The sequence below is a fragment of the Myxocyprinus asiaticus genome, chromosome 7 (assembly GCF_019703515.2).
Source record: "Myxocyprinus asiaticus isolate MX2 ecotype Aquarium Trade chromosome 7, UBuf_Myxa_2, whole genome shotgun sequence".
Lineage (NCBI taxonomy): Eukaryota > Metazoa > Chordata > Actinopteri > Cypriniformes > Catostomidae > Myxocyprinus > Myxocyprinus asiaticus.
The window spans coordinates 2435816-2459724 of NC_059350.1; the positions used below are offsets into that span (position 1 = coordinate 2435816).

The following is a 23909-nucleotide window of genomic DNA, read 5'->3' on the forward strand; positions in this document are numbered from 1 at the left end:
TTAGCAAGTTGCTGTGTTTCAACCACAGATGTCGCTAGAGAGCACAAAGTTCTGCAGTGCATCTTTCATTATTAATATTTCATTTGTGTTTTACTTCAATGGACCCAGTTACTATGAAAAAGAAGCAACATTTTTCCATTCAAAAATCTAGTTTTAGGTTTTTTGCTACTTTTCTAATTTTACACATACTGTGCAAAGCTGCTTTAATAAAAATGAAAAATAATTGAAAAAGATATTAATAAAATATGTTTATATGTTTTGGATTTTTTTTTTTTTTTTATGCACTCTAGTATACATATGACTTAGCAGTACCTGGATTTAATTGGTGTTCAATTTTAATATTTGTCAGCACTCTGGAACAGAATTATTATTTTATTGAAATATCTCATATTGAACTTGTTTTCAAATAAGCTGCTCATGCAATTCCATTGTTTTCTACATCATATTTTTCTACAGACGTAAACTCACTCACACACCAATTCAAAGCTACAGACCTGCTCATGTTCAGCTAAAACATGAAGTCAACAGTACAAGACACGGCACAATACATTACCAGCTGTGGCTGAGGCTGGTGCGACTGTAGAGGGGAAGTTGATGCTTGTAACATCTTGAAAAATTAAAACAAATATTTGTTCAAACAGTTAAAATGAGTTAAACAAACATCATAACAACCACAGTTTATTTACTGTTATATTATATACAGTATATATAGTATATATATTTATATGTGTGTGTGTGTGTGTGTGTGTGTGTGTGTGTGTTTATTAATGTTAATGCATGAAAACAGTTGTGAACAGTCATTTAAAATAATGAGGTGCATATTGGCCAGGTCATCATTCAAAAGATATATCCAAACTTCAGCTTGTTGCAATCTTTCACAAGACATGTGAGAGCTGATGGCATTTGACGTGGACAACACTTCTTGAAGCTGCAATTTTTGAATGTTTAAATAAGTGCGGGATTTGTCAGGGGATTGTGATTATTGCAATGCACTCTCACTGAGAAATCGTACAAATTCGTACAACTAAAGTTGGCTAAATCGTATGAAATCTTATGAGTTGTGCCATACGATCAGCCAGTTAGGTTACTCTCCCTCGTCTCCGGCTAAAACACGACAATAACTTTCTTCCGTATTACACAACATACTCTTTATGCTTCAATTCAACCTTACGCACTCTCCTAAAGACTATTTATTATTGACTAAAAACGTATTTAAACGTTAAAAACCTTAACTCTTGGCTGTTCACCTGTTTCACACTGTATGTATAAGCAGAGCTTCAAAAGCAGACTTCACCGACAGCTTTTCTGCTGCGTGACTGAGCTGTGGCTCTATACAGAAATTAAAGTGATTTCGGGGTTATTGAGTATTTCCTTTAATAACAGGCATAAATTATACAGTTATAGGGAGTGGACAATTGATTGAATTGAATTATTACAAACAAATAATTAAACATGATTGAATGAGATTTAAATGAGAATCCCACTTTCATCCAAATGGTAATTAATCTACCCAAAACTAATCACAAACTATGAACTGCTATACAGTACTGTAGTTATAAACTGCTAAAATTGTCCACAGTACATTCGGTCAGATTGACCCATGTGTTATATTAATTTACAGCAACAAAAACAAGCAACAAGGAAACACCACTGGCTTACACTTACACAGCATAACAGAGATGGTAGCTGACAGTATCCTTAAAAACCCTGTCATGAAACATGAAAATAAAAATACATGGATACATTTCATATAATTTTACAGATTTTATATTTTCATATATTTTCCATTTGAATATTTAAATATATTTATAATTATTATAAAGTACATTGATTACATTTTTGAAGGCTACTATCTGAAATTAATTATTTGTATTGCAGTTATGAGTTTGATACTTCCTGTTACCTTGTAAATGTACAAGGTTATGTACCCTCTGTCCTTTGCTAATCAGAATTAACCACAATACAAATTAAAAAAGACTTACTTTTAAGAAGGGTGGAAGCCAACAGGCCACAGTGCAGATTGTTTTATCTGCAAAAGGTTTGAGAAAAGGCTGAGTTTCTTTCATTTAAAGAAATTCAATAATACAAGAGTAACAATTGGGGAGAGGTTATTTTAAACATTAATTGTCAAAGTATAATACAATCAGAATGAAAAAAGGAACAAAAGTGTATACTTACACAGTATAACAGTCCTTTCTGATATTGTTGGGGACATGAGCACAATAACTAAAACTACACATCACTAAAATCTCAGTTGACATGAAACATGTATCAGTACATCCTGCAGTATTTGTCTTTTTCTGATAGTTCATCAGGCGTATTATCAGCAGAGATTAAATCATCTGTTTAACTTTGTTTAATTAAGAATATCTTGGCATGTGCATAGTAGGCAATAACAAACATCTAATAGTGGCCAAAACAACTGAAAAACTGATATATTGATAAAAACACAAAATCATTGTATTTTCTCTGAAATTTCTCTTTTCAAGTATGTACAAAGGATCTTACCTTATTTTAAATATAAAAAGCCTCACCGGACACAACTGAACACAAACAAATGTGTTAAGAGTGTTTATAGAGCATTTACCTATACATCAGCTGGATAATTTGCCTGGACAATGTGCCCCACATCCTTTGTTTTCCTGTCCTGATCAAATTCAAATTCAGATTCAAATTTAGCACCAAACTCACACATACGCACGCACGCAGGCACACACAAATATTTTTTGAAATATTCAGACAGGTTACTGTATCATGTTTATTTTAAGTAATTCATAATATATATCCTTTTTTTTTTTCAATGCAATCAATATTTAAATAAATAAAAATCATTGCATATTTTTAGTATTTATACTATTGCTGTTCTAAATGAATGGGCCTTTTGGTAGACACTTTAACAAACACATGCAGGCACCGTTGATTGCATTTGAGGAACTGTCAGAATGTAAATTATGCATCTGTCTAAAACTATTACACTGATGAGCCAAAACATAATGACCACTCACAGGTGAAGCGAATAACGTTGATCATCTCCTAACAAGGCCACATGTCAAGGTCTGGGTTGATTAGATGGTAAGCGAACAATCAGTTCTCATAGTCAATGATGTTGAGTGCAGAAGAAATGGGCAGGAGTAAAGACCTGAGCGACTTTGACAAGCGCCATATTGTTATGGCCAGACGACTGGGTCGGAGCATCTCTGAAAGGAAGGACAAACCACAAACCGGCGACAGGGTGTTGGATGCCCAAAGCTCATCGATGCGTGAGGGCAATCCCACCTGGTCCGAACCGACAGAAGGTCACAGAAAATTTGAATGATGGTTACAGGAGAAATGTGTCACAACACACAGTGCATTGCACCCTGCTGTGTATGGGGCTGCATAGAGTGCCCATGATGACCCCTGTCCACTGTCGAAAGTGCCTACAATGGGCACGAGAGTGTCGGAAGTGGACCTTGGAGTCCCATTTTCTTTTGCATTACATTGACGGCCGTGTATGTGTGCGCCATTTACCTGGGGGAGTGATGGCACTAGGATGCACTGTGGGAAGACAAGCCAGCGGAGGGAGTGTGATGCTCTGGGCAATGTTCTGCTGGGAAAAACTGGGTCTAGCCATTCATGTGGACATCAATTTGACACATGCCACCTACCTAACCATGGTTGCAGACCAGGTACACCCCTTCATGGCAATGGTATTCCCTGATGACAGTGGCGTCTTTCAGCAGGATAATTCACCCTGCCACACTGCGCACATTGTTCGGGAATGGTTTGAGGAACATGATGAAGAGTTCAAGGTGTTGCCTGGCCTCCAAATTCCCCAGATCTGAATCTGATTGAGCATCTGTGGGATGTGCTGGACCAACAAGTCCGATCCACAGCGCTCCACCTCGCAACTTACAGGACTTGAAGGATCTGCTGCTAATGTTTTGGTGTCAGATACCACAGGACACCTTCAGGTGTGTTGTATAGTCCATGCCTCGATGGATCGCCGCTGTTTTGGTGGCACGTGGAGGACCAACAGCATACCAGGCAGGTGGTCATAATGTTTTGGCTAATCGGTGTATAATCAACAACTTTAAATCAATAGTTTTATGTTTTTTCTTCATTTTCATGTGATAACCTTTGTTTGGTTTTTTATCAGATTTTTCAAATTCCTGTATGCTTCAAATCGAATGTTGTGACACCACGGATATATATGAATCAATTTTCCTTTCTGGTCTTATCCACTGAAGTTTTGTTGTATTAATTTCTGTGGATATTTTTTCAGTAACTTTGTCCCCCTAATATGGCTAGGTTAGAAACACAACCACACACACACAACCATTTTTGGGGACATTCCATTGACTTCTATTGTTTTTAGTGATAATTTCTATCCTGCCGCCCCCAACACTCCCTTGTGGGGAATCGTCTGATGAGTTTACTCGAAGGAAGCTTTTTGACATACCAAACCATTTGCATTTCTCGCACTGAACAAACGAATTTGACTGCTGGGACGCCTAACGGGAAGTAAGGCTGTATCTTGGTGTAAGTGTTACTGGAACATGCCCTAGGGTTGCTTGAGCAGTTTTGGGATGGTATATCAAGAGGAAAATCAAAGTGGCTTTTTTGTTGTTTATAAAACAAAAACATTAAAAAAAAAAAACTTTGAATTTGAGACATTAGCTGTTGATTTAGTTGCCAACGAATTACACCTTTAAAAACCCCACCAATGTTTTATTACTGTATTGTACTGTATACTGTACTGTATATTTTATTTTATTTATTTTTTTCGGATAAATGCAGTGCTTTTTATATGTGGCGTGTTTGTACATTTTTCAATTCACCTAAAACTGTCCCAAAACATCAAGTGGGAGCTTTCTGTGCTTGACAAACAAAAATGTATATAAATCTAAAAATATTAAAGCAAGATTACTCTGATTATAAAAAAGTAAAGTATTATAAGAAGTACAATAAAAAGCAATCTTGTGTGCTAAAGCAAAGCTTTACATTAAAAATATTGACAGCTGTAAAATAAGACTTGAAATGGAGTCTACTATGACATTTAATTTATTTTAATCTATGGATAAAATCACTTGTATAATAATGACACTTCAGCAGTGCTTCATATTTTCTGAACATGGATGCTCAGTGTTTTTTGGGCACACTTTTGTTGGTGCTGTGTTTGATACCGGGGGAAAGAGCTCTGAAACACTTCACGTACTGCTGTCTGACTTGGACAAGAAAGAGGTAAGAAGATTGAGTTTATGGGCTAAATTTATCTAAAGAAATGTAAAAACTGTTCAGCTACCTAACATGCCAAGTTGTATACAAGAGACAGGTAAAATGAGGTGTTTAAAGTGTTTGACAGGTATAATTTTTTATATCAGAGGATGAACGTGTGAGACAGGTAAGATGTAGCTGTTTTGGTATATAGACGCATGAGAAAATATGTATTCTTACTGCTAGTATGGTACAAACAGGTCCCAGAAAACTCCAGATTAAACCTCTCTCATCTATTTTAATCTAACATCTGTTTGGAGGAAGAAAGTTAGGTAATCAATCTCAGTGTTTAATCAATGTGATTTACACCTATCTCTGAACTACCTGGATAAATTATTACATAAACAATAAAAAATAAAAATAAAATTTATAAATACACAAACAAACTTTAACAAATAAACTGTACAATTTTTTTTACGGTTTTGAGTGTTAATTTAGTAGATATCAGTGTAAAAACACTGACTAATAAATTATAATATTTTTTTTACATTTTTCCTGCTCTGTGTGCATTTATTTAAAAACAGAATTTTTGGAACCGTACTTAAATAGTGATTACAATTAACCCTTATAGTGAATAGTGGATTTCAACCCTTATGGATAATAGTGGATTTTAACCCTTATAGTGAATAGTGGATTTCAACCCTTATGGATAATAGTGGATTTTAACCCTTATAGAGAATAGTGGATTTTAACCCTTATCGAGAATAGTGGATTTTAACCCTTATAGAGAATAGTGGATTTTAACCCTTATCGAGAATAGTGGATTTTAACCCTTATAGAGAATAGTGGATTTTAACCCTTATAGTGAATAGTGGATTTTAACCCTTATAGAGAATAGTGGATTTTAACCCTTATAGTGAATAGTGGATTTTAACCCTTATAGAGAATAGTGGATTTTAACCCTTATAGTGAATAGTAGATTTTAACCCTTATAGTGAATAGTGGATTTTAACCCTTATAGTGAATAGTGGATTTCAACCCTTATAGAGAATAGTGGATTTTAACCCTTATAGTGAATAGTGGATTTCAACCCTTATAGTGAATAGTGGATTTCAACCCTTATAGAGAATAGTGGATTTTAACCCTTATAGTGAATAGTGGATTTCAACCCTTATAGTGAATAGTGGATTTCAACCCTTATAGAGAATAGTGGATTTTAACCCTTATAGTGAATAGTGGATTTCAACCCTTATAGTGAATAGTGGATTTCAACCCTTATAGTGAATAGTGGATTTCAACCCTTATAGAGAATAGTGGATTTTAACCCTTATAGTGAATAGTGGATTTCAACCCTTATAGTGAATAGTGGATTTTAACCCTTATAGAGAATAGTGGATTTTAACCCTTATAGTGAATAGTGGATTTCAACCCTTATAGTGAATAGTGGATTTCAACCCTTATAGTGAATAGTGGATTTTAACCCTTATAGTGAATAGTGGATTTCAACCCTTATAGTGAATAGTGGATTTTAACCCTTATAGAGAATAGTGGATTTTAACCCTTATCTTATTTCTGTGCTTTTTTTTCTGTTTTTTGTCACTTCTGTCCCTGATATGTCAGAAAACCTCAGTTCATCCCAGTCATCAGGACCATATTTCGCTGTGTCCCCACATGTCTTTAGAAGATTCCTACAAGCAAACGGACATGACCAAGGTATGTTTTTGCGTTTTGTTCACACAACAAGAAAATGGAATAACCAAATTGATGCAGTATGAAGGCTGGAATGTTAGTGTTACAACTACACATACTATGATTCAATATTTTTGTCTTTTTTTATATAAATATTTTTATATATTTTTAACCACTGGAGGGTCAACTTTCCCTTGTGCTTAGGGTCATTGTCGTGCTGGAAAGTCCAAGAGCATCCCATGCGCAGATTTCGTGCAGAAGAATGCAAATTGTCTGCCAGTATTTTCTGATAACATGCTGCATTCATCTTGCCATCAGTTTTCACAAGATTCCCCGTGCCTTTAGAGCTCACACACCCCAAAACATCAGGGAGCCACCAGCATGCTTCACAGTGAGGACGGTATTCTTTTCGCTATAGGCCTTGTTGACCCCTCTCCAAACATAGCGCTTATGTTTGTGACCATAAAGCTCTATTTTGGTCTCGTCACTCCAAATTACAGTGTGCCAGAAGCTGTGAGGTGTGTCAAGGTGTTGTCGGGCATATTGTAACCGGGCTTTTTTGTGGCATTGGCACGGTAAATGCTTCTTTCTGGCAACTTGACAATGCAGCTCATTTTTGTTCAAGTATCGTCGTATTGTGCTCCTTGAAACAACCACACCGTCTTTTTCCAGAGCAGCCTGTATTTCTCCTGAGGTTACCTGTGGGTTTTTCTTTGTATCTCGAACAATTCTTCTGGCAGTTGTGGCTGAAATCTTTCTTGGTCTATCTGACCTTGGTTTGGTATCAAGAGATCCCTGAATTTTCCACTTCTTAATAAGTGATTGAACAGTACTGACTGGCATTTTCAAGGCTTTGGATATCTTTTTATATCCTTTTCCATCTTTATAAAGTTCCATTACCTTGTTACGCAGGTCTTTCGACAGTTCTTTTCTGCTCCCCATGGCTCAGTATCTAGCCTGCTCAGTGTATCCACGTGAGAGCTAACAAACTCATTGGCTATTTATACACAGACACTAATTGCAATTTAAAAAGCCACAGGTGTGTGAAATTAACATTTAATTGCCATTTAAACCTGTGTGTGTCATCTTGTGTGTCTGTAACAAGGCCAAACATTCAAGGGTATGTTAACGTTTGATCAGGACCATTTGGGTGATTTCTGTTATCATTATGTTTTAAAAACGAGCCAAACAACTATGTGATAATAAATGACTTCATATGATCACTATCCTTAAATAAAAGACTATAGAATAGAATCAAATAATTTTTTACATGATCAGTCATTTTTTCAAAATCAATGCCAAAATATCACAATTTCTGCCAGGGTATGTAAACTTTTGAGCACAACTGTATGCATGTATGTATCTATATATAGTATTTATAAGGTGTATAGATAGATAGATAGATAGATGCCGTCATCGGCTAAAACGCATGTGCAGGTTACTTTACTTCCTGAACGAGTGCGCACCCGAGTCTGAGTTGCTTTCACATTCATGCGAATCGCGCTACAGTTCCATTGCAACCGAACTCAGGCCTCCTACAGGTAGTCTCGGGTTCGGTACTGCGGTGCGCTCCCCGGTCCGCATGCTTTCACATTATCAATTTTTCATGCGAACCGTGCTCCGTTTCGAACTAAACTGCCAGTGTGTTAGCACCCTTAATAAATGTTTACTGATACAGTCCATACTACAGATAAATTGAGAATTATATAGAAGGTAATTAGTGCCGTTATTCACATTATTGTTTATATTTTAGATACACATTATTATAAATCTTTAAAACCTTAGAAGCATTATTGTAAAGATCCACAGTAACCATTTCTTTGCTTCCATTGGGAGTTTATTTTGAATGGTAGGTTCAGTTGTCATGATTGTTGAATTTCAACAGTCAAAATAAAAGATTGAAAGCATGTATTGTTGTTGCACTTTTATTGTTCTGGCCAATAGCTTCACATTGTTTTAAAAGAGCTATAGTGTATTGGTTGGTATGTATTTACGTATGTAAAATGAAAGTACACCATTCTTTTATCTGCTGAAGTAAAATGTTCACTTAATTAAGCATATTGATTCCTGTATAAAACCTGTAATTTGAAGAACAAAAGAACCACAAAAATATGTATACTTATAGGAATATATTGTAAAATTGCTAGATCTTAAGGTGGTTTTAACAAACTTAAAATGTTATTACATCCCAAACACTGTAAATGAACTGGAAAGTGTTGCATATTTAATGGATTTGATTTTAGAAATGTAAAATTTTCTATGAATTTCTGTGAATATATTGAATGATCACATAAAATAAAAGCTTAGATCTGTGAACACACTAACCATAAACTTTTATATAGGGTTAATTACATGTAATTTTACATATTTTTTTCTGTATTTAACCAATAGAATCCAGTGCTGTAACAGTGAGATCTCATGGATAAACAGTACATCGTAATAGTTTGTAGGCAGGTCAACCAATATTTAACGGTTATCCACTGTAAATGTATAGGTTAAGAACATTTATTGACAGATTACCTCTGTTGAAAATGTTTATATAAGATTTAAAAAACAGTAAAGTGACTGTTAATTTAAATAATTTTTCTTTATTTTACTTTTAAAAATGTGTACTTTGACAGGCGTATGTTGTAGATTGATTGAATAATTCTATGAAACAACAATTCTGCTGTTATTTAAAAGATAGCAACCTTCAAATTGTGGGCTTTAATTGAATTTATGCAGTATTTCCTTAATTATATTACATTTTAGAGATGTTTTATAACAATAAAAATGTGTAATTCTACTCAGATTTGGCCGTAAAATTACAAAGAATATATACAGGGAAAAGCTGTACAATGTATTTTACAGTAATTCATTGTTGAATTAAGTATAGTATTTTACTGTAATTTTATGGTTACTCTTTGGCAACTTTTGCTGCCGAACATTTTACCGTTTTTTTTACTTTTTACAGTGTATGCACATGCAGAAAACAGGACTCCTGACTTCTCCCTTAGTGATATACCCCAAGTATAATGTTGCATGTCTGTTTTGAATAACCAAAAGAAGGAGATGCATCTACACAATCTTTTGAACAAGATCAGTTGTGTTTATTTATTTATTTGGAAGCATTTTATGTGTAAATAATTCAAGTTTGCATTTTTGACAAGTGGAAAGTAAATACAGCAAAAGTTCCACTGCAGATTTATGGCTTCACATGTACTTGTACTTAATTATAATTATTTATCACACATTTGCAGTGAAATTCTTTTTTCCACATATCCCAGCTAAGCTGGGGTCAGAGTGCAGGGTCAGCCATGATATGGCACTCCTGGAGCAGATAGGGTCAAGGGCCTTGCTCAAGGGCCCAACAGTGGCATCTTGGCAGTACTGGGGCTTGAACCCCCAATCTTCTGATCAGTAACCCAGAGCCTTAACCACTGAGCCACCACTGCCCACAGATGTAATTTTTTTTTTTTTATCTCAAACTTCAAATCTCATTTAATTGCATGTATGTGAAGAGCTTACCTAGTAGATGTTTACTTATAAGATCCTCAACTGTCAAGAGTGTTTATAGAGCAGTTATCTGAAGATCAGTCTGATTTAACCTCAAAACGTCTCTTTTCCCCTCCTGCTTATTTATATTAAAATTTCTACACAGTCGCACTCACACACATGCAAGTATCCAGAAATGTATTAAAGTATTTGGAGCCTTAAGCAGATCTCTCATTTCACTACTTCATCGTCAATGAATATTCTCAAAAAAGTTTTCTGTTTTACAATGAATCCAAGTTAAATTAATTTCGATTTAAACTATTAAAAAAGGCATAAAAACATCTATGGAAATACAAAATGTATATTAAGTATATTTGCCAAAGTACTCTGTCTCTGATTCGCTGAAACCCAACATTTATGCAGATAAACAATTGTGTGACACTTTTTTGTTGTTGAATCCAGTTTGATTATAAGTAGATCTACCTCTTTTTATTATACAGGAAGTGTGCTGTACTATTAGTGGTTAGTTTTACATCAAAAGTCTTGACAATTAATGACAATAAATCTTGTATAACACATCTATAAACAGTGACAACATGCAGAAGAATAGAATCACTGTTATAATAGTGTCACTTCAGCAGTGATTCTCATTTTCTAATCATGGATACTGCAGCATCATGTTGAGTTTGAGTACAAGGAAAATAGTGCTTAACCTTTTCACATACTGCCGTCTGATCTGAAAGACAATGACATGAGAAGAGATGAGTGAGTTTTTGTGTTTGATTTAACCTCTAAAATTCATGAGCTGAAATGTAGCTGCCTCCTACTTGATAAATCATTAATGAGAGACATAAGACTTATATATGTAAATACAATTTGGGCATTTTTGATCTTTTGATTGAAAGTAGATGGAGACAGGAAATGACAGGAGTAGAGGGGGAGTGAATGAATGTACATTACATTTATATAGTGCTTTTCTGACACTACACTCATAGCACTTTACACAGGGAACAGGGGACTCTCCTCAACCTCCACCAGTGTGCAGCATCCACCTGGATGATGTGACAGCAGCCATAGTGCACCAGTACACTTGACCACACACCAGCTATTGGTGGAGAGGAGAGAGATACAGCCAGTTAATGGATGGGGATTATTAGGAAGCCATGATTGAGAAGGGCCAATGGGTGGAATTTGGCCAGGACACCATGGTTACACCCCTACTCTTTTTGAGCAGTGTCCTGGGATTTTTAATGACCACTGAGAGTCAGGACCTCAGTTTAATGTCTCATCCAAAGGACGGTGCCTTTATACAGTATAGTGTCCCCAACACTATACTGGGGCATTAGGACCTACACAATCGGCAGGGTGAGCACCCCCTGCTAGACTCCCTAATACCTCTTCCAGCTGCAAACATAGTTTTCCCAGGAGGTCTCCCATCCAGGTACTGACCAGGCTCAACCCTGCTTAGCTTCATTAGGCAACCAGTCTTGAGCTACAGGGTGATATGGCCAGAGTGGGATTGGGAAAGAACTTCGAGCCGGGACTCAAACTCGAGTCATCTGTGACGTTACTGTATGTAAGAGCACTGACCACAAGAGAGAGATCTAGTAAAGCGACTGGATAAAATAGGTAAAATCTCTGTAATGAACAGACTCAACTGGTTTACTGCATTTTTAAAACAGTGGCAACAGCAATATGATGAAAGAAAAACATGTTTAGTAAGAAGTACACTCTATCAATAATAATAATCTGAATAAACATAGTGTACAGTTCATTTTCCTAACTGTAGACTGTTTGTGTTTGCTAGGCAACATAGGAACTTGCTGCATTACTAGAACGCAAACGGTTCCCAGACATTTTTTCAGCTGCCTTGTTTCCTGAAGTATTTTGCACCATATATTTGTTCAATAGGAATTTCATGAAAGTCTTCATAAAAGAGTTCTAAGACCAAATCAACCAGCGCAGAGGTCAATCAAAACATTTAAACTTTGAAGCAAAAAATTATTTTCTGTACAAAGGTATTGTGTACTTACTGTCTTTCATGAGGACTTAAATTATAATCCCAACGTTGTTGTCATTAAAAGGTGAACAAAATAATGTTACACCAAGGGTGTAGGCATACATAACCCTAAGGTAATTGAGGGTGGTGGAATGTGAGAAATGTCCAGACCAACATTTGAGCAGTTTTACGATATAGAACATACTTTAACTTTATACTGTGTCTTTATTTTAATTTGAGTGACTATTAAAGTTTCTCAGTATCATTATTCATTTCTAAATCTGGTTTTGCTTCGGGACCCAGATTTTTCATTGGACCTCATGTGGCTACCAAACACGGTAACCAGATGTAACAAAACATAACCCATATTTACTGTATCTTGAGTCGTATTTTCTTTAATCTTGCATAGTTTTGTTAATGGTTTTCAAGTATAAAGGCATGTTTCAATAACAATATAAAACAGTATAATAGTACCACTTTCAATGGCACCACTCCACTGTGACATCATAATGCAGCCAATTTCAAAGTGGGTGTTTTTTGCAGACTGGAAATAAGTCCTTTTTTTTTTGACTGGAGACAATTTTTTTTAGTTCTAAACCCTACAGTATGTTTTTGAATAGTACAATGCCCTCTTATATGTCAAAACTTCAAGGGCAATTGTATTACTCATGACATGATCCCTTTTAACCCTCTGGGGTCTGAGGGTGTTTTTGGGCCCTGGAGAAGTTTTGATATGCCTTGACATTTGTGCTTTTTTCAGTTGCTTAAAAACATATGAATGGCTAAAGTCTGATAACACTGTATTCAGCACAAACTAGGCTACAATAATATGTGAGCAACATGTATGTACATGTTTGTATTTTTGAGAAAATAATGTTTATGCGTTGTTCACTAAACTAAAATAAGGCCATATAACACATACTAAACATTTGTTCACAAGACTTTTGAGAACTGGATCTTGTAGCCTAGAGTTTTTGCTACAAAATGATGTGAAAACCATCCTGATCACTCATTCATACAAAACAATATAGTCATTTAACTTTTGTAAGACACTTTTAGTGTTAGAAAGGCTATATGTGAGGAGGTGTGAATGATCATGAATATTGATGTAATTCACACCTGAGGAGACAAAGACCCCTCCCCTGGGAACAGAATAACATTTTATATCTGATATTGGGCATATACACAATATATAAAAAATGTCAGGATTCTTTGATGAATAGAAAGTTCAAAATAACAGCATTTATCTGAAATAGAAAGCTTTTGTCAACCCCTGAGGGTTAAGTTCACCCCAATGATAATAATTCATCATTTACTCACCCTTATGTCATCTAAAACTCTTTCTTCTGCAGAACACAAAGATATTTTCATAAATGTATGATGTATTTATATCCATACAAGTCAATGGGGTCCAAAACATCCAAACTCCAAAAAGGACATAGCAGCAGCATAAAGGTAATCCATATGACTCAAGTGGTTTAACCCATGTCTACTGATTGTATCGACTGGTTTTGGGTGAGAATAGACCAAAAAGTGACTCCTTTTACACTATAAGTGTTGAAAAAGAATTATTAAGATATATTTGTTTGTGTCAGGATCCTGACTCTCTAGTTGAGTTTTTGTTGTGTTGGGATCCTGTCACCTGTTTCTGTGTTTGTACCCATCTTCATTATCAAGTGTCAGGATCCGGCCTCTTCGGTTGGTCTTGTTTATAGTTTTTGTGGCCGGATCCTGACACTAGTGTTGTGTGAGTGCACTTGGCTTTGTATTTTATCATGGCAATGTGCACTCATGTCTGTGTCTTTTGTGATTACCCCACCCCTTCGTTTGCCTGGTTATCTGTCTGATTATTAGTTGATTGTCCTCACCTGTTTTCCTCATTACCCTCCTCATTTACTTCATTTTATATTTCTTTGTGTTTTCTTGTCTGTGTTGGTTTGTTGTCGTTTCTCCTGTGTCTTGTCCATTAAGTTAAAGTACTGTTTTCTAGATTCGATTCCAGTGCTTTCTGTACGGTTTTCTTTTCCTTTGTTTATTGATTCAGTTGTTTGTATTAGTTTTGCCCTATCATGGTTCTTTTGTTTAGTTTGAGATGGCATGAGGGCAACAAAATGAGGACCGAATTATCATTTATGGGTGAACTATATTCCTTTATGTTTTTCAGGTAGAGTAACTGACAACTGACCTGATTATTGAGGACACAGTGGACCAGGAAGATGAAGGTTCCTTGCTGAGAGTTCAAGATCAAGAAGAGAATATGCAGCACTCTATTGCCCTTAATGAAGAAACCCAGAATCCAGGGGAAACCAAGAACCACAAACTGGGCCAGTGTTTTAAATACCATAATCCTGCAGAACAAGAAAGAGACTGAATGAGTCTTTACTGCCCATTTGTTCTTTTCTATAATGTGTTTGAATCAGAATGTTTATTACTTGGTTTGTTTCATCTGTGAAACTGCAGCGTTCAGTTTTGTGAGAGTTGAGTTCAGACTGACGATAATGTTGATGAAGAGAATCATATTTAACTGCAAAGTAAACAAACAATAATTAATCACCTTCTTTTCCGTAAGGTTTAAAGACTTGTGGGAGAAGTATGTTTCCCTTTCAAGAATGTAACTTCGACGCTGCGTCAGAAGCTGTGATAGCTCTCTTTCCTTCTTTTGGAAAATCCTGATAGTGTGACACTGCACTGTGGCTTATATGCTCACTGTGAAGTCAGCATAGGCAGAGTGCCAAGCTTCACCAACCAATCAAATTGCCGTGATGGTATAGGGCAGTGGTGTGGGGTGCCACCACGACTGGCTAGGGGTGCTGCAGAATCTCTGTTCAGTTCAATATTTGAATACCCACCAATGTTAAAAGTACTGGCAGTATCAAGTATTGACTCAATTTGGTACCCACACTCTGCTTTCAAAGGCTCACATGTGTATGTTTGCACGTGCACTATAGAGCGCTCGTGTTTCGCTGTAAATGCAGCTGTGCATGTAAACAGCCAAATGTGCTTCTTGGTTAAAGTGCCAATCTCATTACATGATATTAATGTAAACACAACCATTAATGTAGGGCCGGGTGATATGGCCAAAACAATTATCACACCATATATTTTATTTTTATATATACTTCCTAAACAGCTGATTTCATGTCTGTGATTCAGTTAACTAATTGTGTGTATAACTTTGCCAAGCTGCTTGCGTCTTTAGCGACATGTACCTGATCCTATCGTCAAGATGTATAACATAGGCTTAATATTGAAAATTACTCAAAAGTTTATCATCGATATTGGAAATGTATTTTTTCCCGATAAATATTGATATCGTTTTATCACCCAGCCCTGTGTTAATGTATTACATGAGTGCAAGAAGACTGGACAAAAAACGTATAAATCAAAATATCCGATCTGTTTGATGTGTAAATGCGGCGTAAAAGACCTTAATATTAATCAAACAACAATATTAACAAGAAAAAGAGAAAAGCACTCACTGGCTTTGGTTGGATAACTTTAGTAGCAGTGAGCCCAATAAATTTACTTTAAAAACAAATTACTTTAAAAGCTTGAAGCAATGTTTACTTAAACACAAGATGGCTACATTGTTTTTGTTTAACTTGTTAAACTTTTCAGTGGCTGGAGAGCCATGTGGGAAATAACACTATAAAGGGGTTCCATAGTTTAAAGAAAGTTTGGGAACCACTGGTATTGTGTTTCAAAGTCAATGCCCATGCAGGGTGCTCCCATAGCATCTGCTCCTGATGCAGCATCTTGTTCCTTCCTTTCAGGGAACAGGGTGTAACTGAGACAATTCTTACTGCTAATATGGTACAAACAGGTCCCAGAAAACTCAATAACGCTCCTTTTACATCTTTTTTAATCCAGCATCTGTTTGGGTGAAAATACAGTTAAGTAATCAGTACATTGGTTGAGAATGAATGGATATGTCGAGCATTGAATCTCAGTTTTCAGGGTGTGATCAGTTTGATTTATAGCAACCACAATAACATATCTCATAAATGAATAAATTATTCAATAATATCAATCAAATATTTTAATAAAATATTAAAGATGGAATCCCGTTTGTTCTTTTAGATTTAATACACTTGTTTGATCTAACAAAAGGAATAAACTGAACTCTAAATCATTTTAGTACAGTTTTTTCTTCCCTCAAAAAATTCTAAACTAAACTCACTCTTCACTGCCATAGCCTTCAGGAAGCAGCCAAGCAGACACGCCCACCATAACCAGAGCAATCACATATCCAATCACAATCATGAATCTGCTGCTAAGCACCTCCCTCTGTATGGAGCTGATCTGTGATAGGTTCTTCACACAGATGAAAAGCAGCACACCTTCAATGAGCATCCACACAAAGGAGGAGAGAAAGAAGAAGTGCAGAACGCCTGATATCAATGCACACAACACCTGGAGACAATCAGAGACAGAAAGAGATTGTAGTTATTGTAATTCTATAAAGAACAATAGCTTTCATCTGGAGTTGTGTCAATAATTCTCACCTGGTTAGGGTGTATGTAGTTCAGGAACTGTTGTGTGAGTAAGAACAGAAGATGAGCCAACAGTAGACTCAAGCAGATGTTGATCCGAGCCACATTGTTCACTCCAGGATTCCACCGACAAAAAGCAAAAGTCAACAGGGCCAAACTGAGGAACACCAGCCCCACGATCACAGCCACCAAATTCAATATTTCCATCAGTGCATCATCCTGAGAAAATATGTCACATCAAACAGGAAAGTTTGCCCCATCATGTCTATGTTTGTAACTTTGGCAAATGCTATTAGAAATGCTGGAACAATATTAGGAACAAACATGTTTAAACATATCCAACAGCTGGAGAGTCCAAAATCTCTTTCGATGCAATCCAATATGGTACTTTGGAATACCATAGTTTGTAAGCAAGAATGATGCTTTTATCCAAAGCAACTCATTGTATGTTTTGTAGAGGAACAATCCCCTGAAACAACCTTAAGTTACCTGCCTTGCTCAAGAGTCCTGCCCAATTTGGCACCATAGGCAAGACCCTCCAGCCACCAACTGAGAAAAACCTCAAATGGGTGATTTATTCACACATTTGACGCTGCTAGTTCTAGTTCTACACAGCTGACACAGCAATGCGCCTATGTCGCCTTATGGCTTGACCAGTCCTAGGTGATGGTTAATTGTTCACTTATTTGAAATTACCAATCTCGAGCATGTGACAACTACACCACTCTATGATATTAATTTATTATTCACACCTGTTCTCTTACCTCTGGTGGGCTGCTGGTTTGCATGATGAGAGCGAATGTTGACAGATGATCACAGGAACACACAGTGTGGCTGCTGTTGGTCTTTACAACAGAACAACCATCTACAATCCATTCGCTGATATTCCAGTACACACAGGACAGGTTACATCCAGAGACAAACTCCTTTAAACAATCATCAAGAGTATTAATTGTCAGTGTGCATTTTAGTAATTAAGGTGCTGTTAGCAATTTCAGACATTTTGCTAAATTCTGTCAGACTTCCCCACTGAATTAAGCCACTGCAAACCCTTCAATCAAATGCACAAAGAGTGCAAAACATGAAAGAAGGGAAATGTTTACTGATAACATAATCCACTCAACCTTCAAAGTCTTGTAAAGCACAATGGTGATTCTTTAGATGTTTTGTCTCTAGGCTTGTACACTGTGGTGTGCTGGAACATTAAAGATGAAGGTAACTCACTCTGATGTGTTTCAAGGTGAAGTTGACTGGTTTGGTGAGCTCTTTGTTGTCAGTTTTGGGAAGAGTAGCTGAGATCACAGTGGACATCATGGTTTTAACTGTGTCATCTGATGTGTTGAAGAAGTCAGGTCTCAGCACGTTCTCCATTGTGTTGTAACTCATGAAAGCCACAGCAGCTGATTCTGGGTTATTGAAAGACGTAGTAAATGAAAAGAAAAGCATTAAAAAAAAAAAAACATGTTCTTGATTTCATTTTTATTTTTTTCACATACTTGTTTTAGGGTTGTTTCTTGCAATTGCAATGAGATCAATGTCCACAGAAGCATTTGTTGTGTCCAGCTGAGGGATTTTATCTAAAGTGACATTTGGTCCAACCATGAAGACCTGTACCTCTAATTTAGAAAAAAAAAAAAAAAAAGACACTGTTATATGATATTTTATTTGTGATTGTTTACTTGTTCTACAAGATGAAATTAGCTTTTTATTTTATTTTTTAAATCGAAGTTGACATAATTTACAACAAGCCTTGCAACAAATGCCTGAAGACACTATCGGCACTAATGTGCTTTCTTTAAAAATGTCAGGATCCTGCCTCTTCTGTTGTTTTGTTTTTATTTATTTTTTAGTTGCTGGATTCTGACTCTCATGCTGTGTCTCTAGTGTCTGGATCCTGCCACTTATTTGGTCTTGTTTCTAGGTTTTTGAGGCTGGATGCTGACACTCATGTTTTGTCTTTTGTTGTGTGATTCTGTCTCTGCAGAACAAAGATTGGCTTTTACCTATCAATGGGCGTTTTCAAACCATTGAGATTCCCTACTTTTATTGGACAGTTTAGAAACACCACTCTTCGTTTGGAAACGCCAACTGATTACTACATTGAGATTCCCTTTTATTGGATAGATTAGAAATGCCCAACCCAGTTTGAAAAATCCCACAGATTAAAAAAAAAAGAAAAAAAAAGATTACCCTCCTCAGTTCCTTCTCTATTTACTGTCCTTGGTTCTCTGTCCTGTGCTAGTTCATTGTGGATGTTCTCACTGTTTAGGTGTTGGTTTGGTGTTTTCTCTGTTGGTCTGTGTTTCAAGTTAGCCTGTCCATCCGTCTGTCCTTGTTGGAAGCCTCATTCCTGTTTCCCTGCCAGTTCCTGTCTTTGAGGCTTCCCTCTCCAGCCCAGCCAGTTCGACTACCCTCCTGTCCTGGGACTTAGTTGTTTTTCCCCTTTGGGGTAGTTTATGTTTGTTTTTGTGTTAATAAAGCCCATTTACCTCTACTCTGCATTTGAGCCCTTGCCTCTCCCTATCCCTAACCTGACAAACCATTCCTGCAACTAGTAAAATAAATACTACTGCTCAATACACTACTGTTCATCTCTGTACTAGCTTATATAATTCAGGTCTACATTGTTTGGCAGCAATTTACTTGTTATTGGCCCAATGATAAAATCACTTGTCTTATTCAGATTCTCACTTCTAAGTCACTTTGGATAAAACCATCAGTTTATTAAACCACTGTAAATGCAAGCATCTATTAACAAATAAGTCACCTAGGATGTCAAAGGTTAGTTCATACATACTCGAGTCTACAAGGGGTGGTCACACTACAGTTTGCACCCCATTTAAACGCATCCAAATGCGGGAGACCGGAAACTCTGAAGACTTAGATCATAGACCTAAACTCTGACCTGCAAATCTATATGATCAGAGGCTGTGTGACCAATAGAAGATAGAAATGTCAATAGAAATACTTTTTTATGCCACAGATTGTGCGTCTTGCTCTGATGCAGCCCAAGCCTTCGTTGCTAGTTCAAAAGCTAGTTCGATTACCTTCATCAGTTCCAGCTCTCGTCAGCAGTATTCATCAGTAGCATCATTTCAGACTGCCAAGTTCTTTGTTTGCCTAAACTTCTTAGTAGCAAGGTGGTAGTGTCGCTACACTTGTATGTCTCTTTTAAGTTGCAAAACTTTTGTATTGATTATGTCGCATGGGTGCATTGACATCAAGGTTCTGTTTTATGCTTGCAAGTGTCTATGTGTGTGCGTATGTATGTTTGAAAGTGTGGGTGAGAGTGAGACACAAGGGTGCTTTCCACAGATATATAAATACATTTTATATATTATTGAATTTTCATTATTTTGCCAGAATTGTTATTTTTATCCGATTTACTTAGCCAATATCTTTGTTTTATTTAATTTTTTTTGTGGAAGCCTGTATGACTCTTTGAAATAACTGAAGTAATATTGCGAAGTGATATGGAACCGTTACACGGTCAATACCATAAACTATTTTATAGCCATGCGTATTGAAAAAAAAAATGGCACACCTTAAAATGTCTGTCATTCAATCAGAATCATGCATTCAACAGTGCCAAAAAAAAGTCCTAACCATCATATATACTGTAATGTTGGTCAAAGTTGTGTCTCAACTTACCTACAGTATCAAGAGTGAAATTGATCCAGTCACTTGTATTTGTTGGCTTCACTAGCGTAGATATAAGTTTCTCGCTGGCTTTTAACACATGGTTTCCATAAGAGACTAGATCACTGGATGACCCTACAATCTTCTCTGAAGTATTAAGGACCAAATCCAAAATATTGGTCACTTCCTAATTTTTGAATTAGATAAACAGACTCACATTTAAATGTCAAGAGTTACACAAAGAGATTATTGCTATGTAAATCATCTATCATCTATGTAAGCATCAAAGATTTGATTGTTTTATCATCTCTATCTTAAAGACTTACATTCAAAGGAAGCACTTCAGCTGTAATGTTATCAATCTGGTTGAGAAGATTCTGCAAACATTTTCCTGATGTCTGACTCTGAAATCAGATTTGAGATTCAGAAATAAAACTTTGAATTATAATTGATAGGAGCTGCTTGTGAATCTAAATCCAGAAACATGTCAACTTACCTTGCATTGTTCTAGCACTGTGGTATTTATAACTGGAATAAAAGAATTCAACATGAAGAAAATTATAAAATACAGCCACATATGACAAACCATCAGGGTCCATGCACTTGACAAAAGTAGGAAAATGGCCACCATTGCCAAATTTGTGAATGCCAGTTCTGTATAATTCAAATTTTCTAATGATGATCTAATTACTGAAATTACTGGCTGCTAAAATTGGGTCGACTGTTGCGGGACATTTTATATATGCCAAACTTCAACTTCTTCAGTTAAACTGTTATGAAGGTGGGGCTTTTTTATTTCAAGCATTCATGACCTCAAGACTACATTATTGTAATGAATTACTGGGAGGATGTCCAGCAAGTTCAATAAATGAACTTCAATTGGTTCAAAATGCAGCTGCCAAAGTGCTGACTAAAATCAAGAAATATGATCATATTAGCCCCATTTTATCGTCTTTTCATTGGCTACCTGTAAAATTTCGTATTGATTTTAAAATTCTGTTAACTACATACAAAGCTTTGAATGGTCTAGCTACACAGTATTTAAGTGACTATCTGACACGCTATATTCGATCACATTCATTATGATCACAAAATTATGGCTTGTTAATAGTTCCTATAATATCAAAATCCACAAAAGGTGGTAGATCCTTGTAGCAGGTTTCTAAGTTCGTGGGCAATGGAGGAGTCAGGAGACAGCGAACAGTCAAAGGTGAGTATTTTATTACTCTCTCTCAATGTCTTACAAAGCCTAAATAAAAAGGGCTCTTGGTGGCCAAACAGGTCAATAGTATAACATATATAACATATAGCTTCAGGAACAGGCTCTGGTCTCTCTCCCAGTCTGACGGGCCTTTTCAGGTCTCCCTCCACCATCACTATAATTAGAGAAAGGTGTTAGAGATAATTACGACCCAGGTGACGAGCCTTACCACACTCTCTCTCCCGCAGACCGACACATGACCACACACCCCATGCCACGATCCTTTTCATATTTGGCTCCTAAACTATGGAATAGTCTCCCTAACACTGTACGGGATGCAGACACACTCACTCAGTTTAAGTCTAGACTAAAGACTCATCTATTTAGCAAGGCATACACCTAAATCCATCAACTCACAATTAGGCTACTATAGTTAGGTCTGCCGGAACCAGAAACATCTATCATGATCTATTATTCTGCATAAAATTGATTGACATCTACGCTAATATTATTCTATTTGTTTCCATGTCTCAACCTCGGGATTCATATCCTGAGGTTACCAGAGCCAGCCAGATCCAGCTCCGTTCCTGCTTGGTGTCGGACTCCACTGCTATGTGTCTCTGATTGATGACGACTAAATACAGCCGGTGCTAGCCAGACATCACTTCAATCTTTTACGATGGACTTCAGAGGATGAACTGATGCCAACTCCAACTGTAAGACATTGGATACCCACATATGCCACTGCTTGAACCTTAGATTTAGGATGGACCCCACCAAACCTCACTGAAATGACCTGCCGGTTGAACTGCGATGCACCTCATTGATCTCTGCTTGCATCACCTTTGTCTATTGATGGACTACACTCTTGAAATGGAATACATAGACTATCATTTAATTGCCAACAAAATTCTTCATCAGCCAACTAACAAAGGACAATGCATCTATGTGAACTTCTGCAGTTAATCCAGGATGGACTTCAAAGACATTAGTCATTAATCTTACTTTTGTTTTTGTTTTGTTTTTAAACACCGGACCTTAACAGTTACTTAGTTTACTAATCTTAAACCATGACTGCACATAAATAACTAATATTGGCATTATATTCATGCTGGTTAGCCAGAGGGGAACTAGCCCCCATAGTGAGCCTGGTTACTCCCAAGGTTATTTATCTCCATTAACCAACATCTTATTGAGTTTTGTGTTCCTTGCCACAGTTGCCTTCAGCTTGCTCACAGGGGTTCTAAATACAATTATTATTTAATTTTTAAATTTTTATACACAATTTTCAGTCATATTTAATAAACTACATAATGATCACTCTAAGACTTTATAGATATTACAGTTATATTTTTTGTCAGTGCATGATTTTCTGTAAAGCTGCTTTGAAACGATGTGTGTTGTGGAAAGTGCAATACAAATAAAAATGACTTGACTTGAATGCAGGAGAAATGGGCAGGAGTAAAGACCTGAGCAACTTTGGCAAGGGCCAAATTGTTATGGCCAGACAACTGGGTCAGAGCATCTCTGAAACAGCAAGGTTGTGGAGTGCTCCTGGTCAGCATTGATGAGTACCTACCAACAGTGGTCCGAGGAGGGACAAACCACAAACCGGCGACAGGGTGTTGGGCACCCAATGTTCATCGATGCACGAGGGCAACAAAGGCTATCCCATCTGGTCCAAACCAACAGAAGGTCTTCTGTGGCACAAGTCACAATTTTTTTAATGATGTTTACGGGAGGAATGTGTCACAACACACAGTGCATCGCACCCTTTTGCGTAGGGGGCTGCGTAGCCACAGACCAGTCAGAGTGCCCATGATGACACCTGTCCACCATAGAAAGTGCCTACAATGGGCACACGAGCTTCGGTACTGGAACTTGGAGCAATGGAAGAAGGCTGCCTGGTCCGATGAGTCCCGTGTTCTTTTAAATCATGTGGACAGCCATGTACATGTGTGCCGTATACCTGGGGAAGTGATGGCACCATGATGCACTGTGGGAAGATGACAAGCTGTTGGAGTGTGATGCTCTGGGCAATGTTCTGCTGGGAAACCCTGAGTCCGGCCATTCATGTGGACGTCAATTTGACATGTGCCACCTACCTAAGCATCGTTGCATACCAGATACATGCCTTCATGGCAATGGTATTCCCTGATGGCAGTGGCCTCTTTCAGCAGGATAATGTGCCCTGCAACAGTACATATATTGTTCGGGA

General features: G+C 36.9%; 1 protein-coding gene across 1 annotated transcript; it reads right to left on the reverse strand.

Annotated features, from left to right (window-relative positions):
- Nucleotides 1–9968: 9968 nt before the first annotated feature.
- Nucleotides 9969–21423, reverse strand: LOC127444188 (putative adhesion G protein-coupled receptor E4P). Its single transcript, XM_051703434.1, has 12 exons — nt 20987–21423; nt 20817–20894; nt 20503–20677; nt 18348–18467; nt 18076–18257; nt 17616–17777; nt 16864–17070; nt 16539–16771; nt 16162–16231; nt 14791–14882; nt 14544–14706; nt 9969–11095 (listed from the first exon to the last, which is right to left on the reverse strand). The coding sequence occupies exons 1-12, from the start codon at nt 21119–21121 to the stop codon at nt 11018–11020; spliced, it is 1695 nt and encodes a 564-aa protein (XP_051559394.1). The 5' UTR covers nt 21122–21423; the 3' UTR covers nt 9969–11017.
- Between the last annotated feature and the right edge of the window lie 2486 nt (nt 21424–23909).

Coding starts and splice junctions, on each gene's coding strand:
- LOC127444188 (XM_051703434.1), bottom strand. CDS start 21,121: ATGGTGGCCATTTTCCTACTTTTGTCAAGTGCATGGACCCTGATGGTT. Junction 16,772..16,863: donor ACTACATACACCCTAACCAG/GTGAGAATTATT, acceptor GATTGTCTCCAG/GTGTTGTGTGCATTGATATC. Junction 16,232..16,538: donor GAAGGCTATGGCAGTGAAGA/GTGAGTTTAGTT, acceptor TCACCCAAACAG/ATGCTGGATTAAAAAAGATG.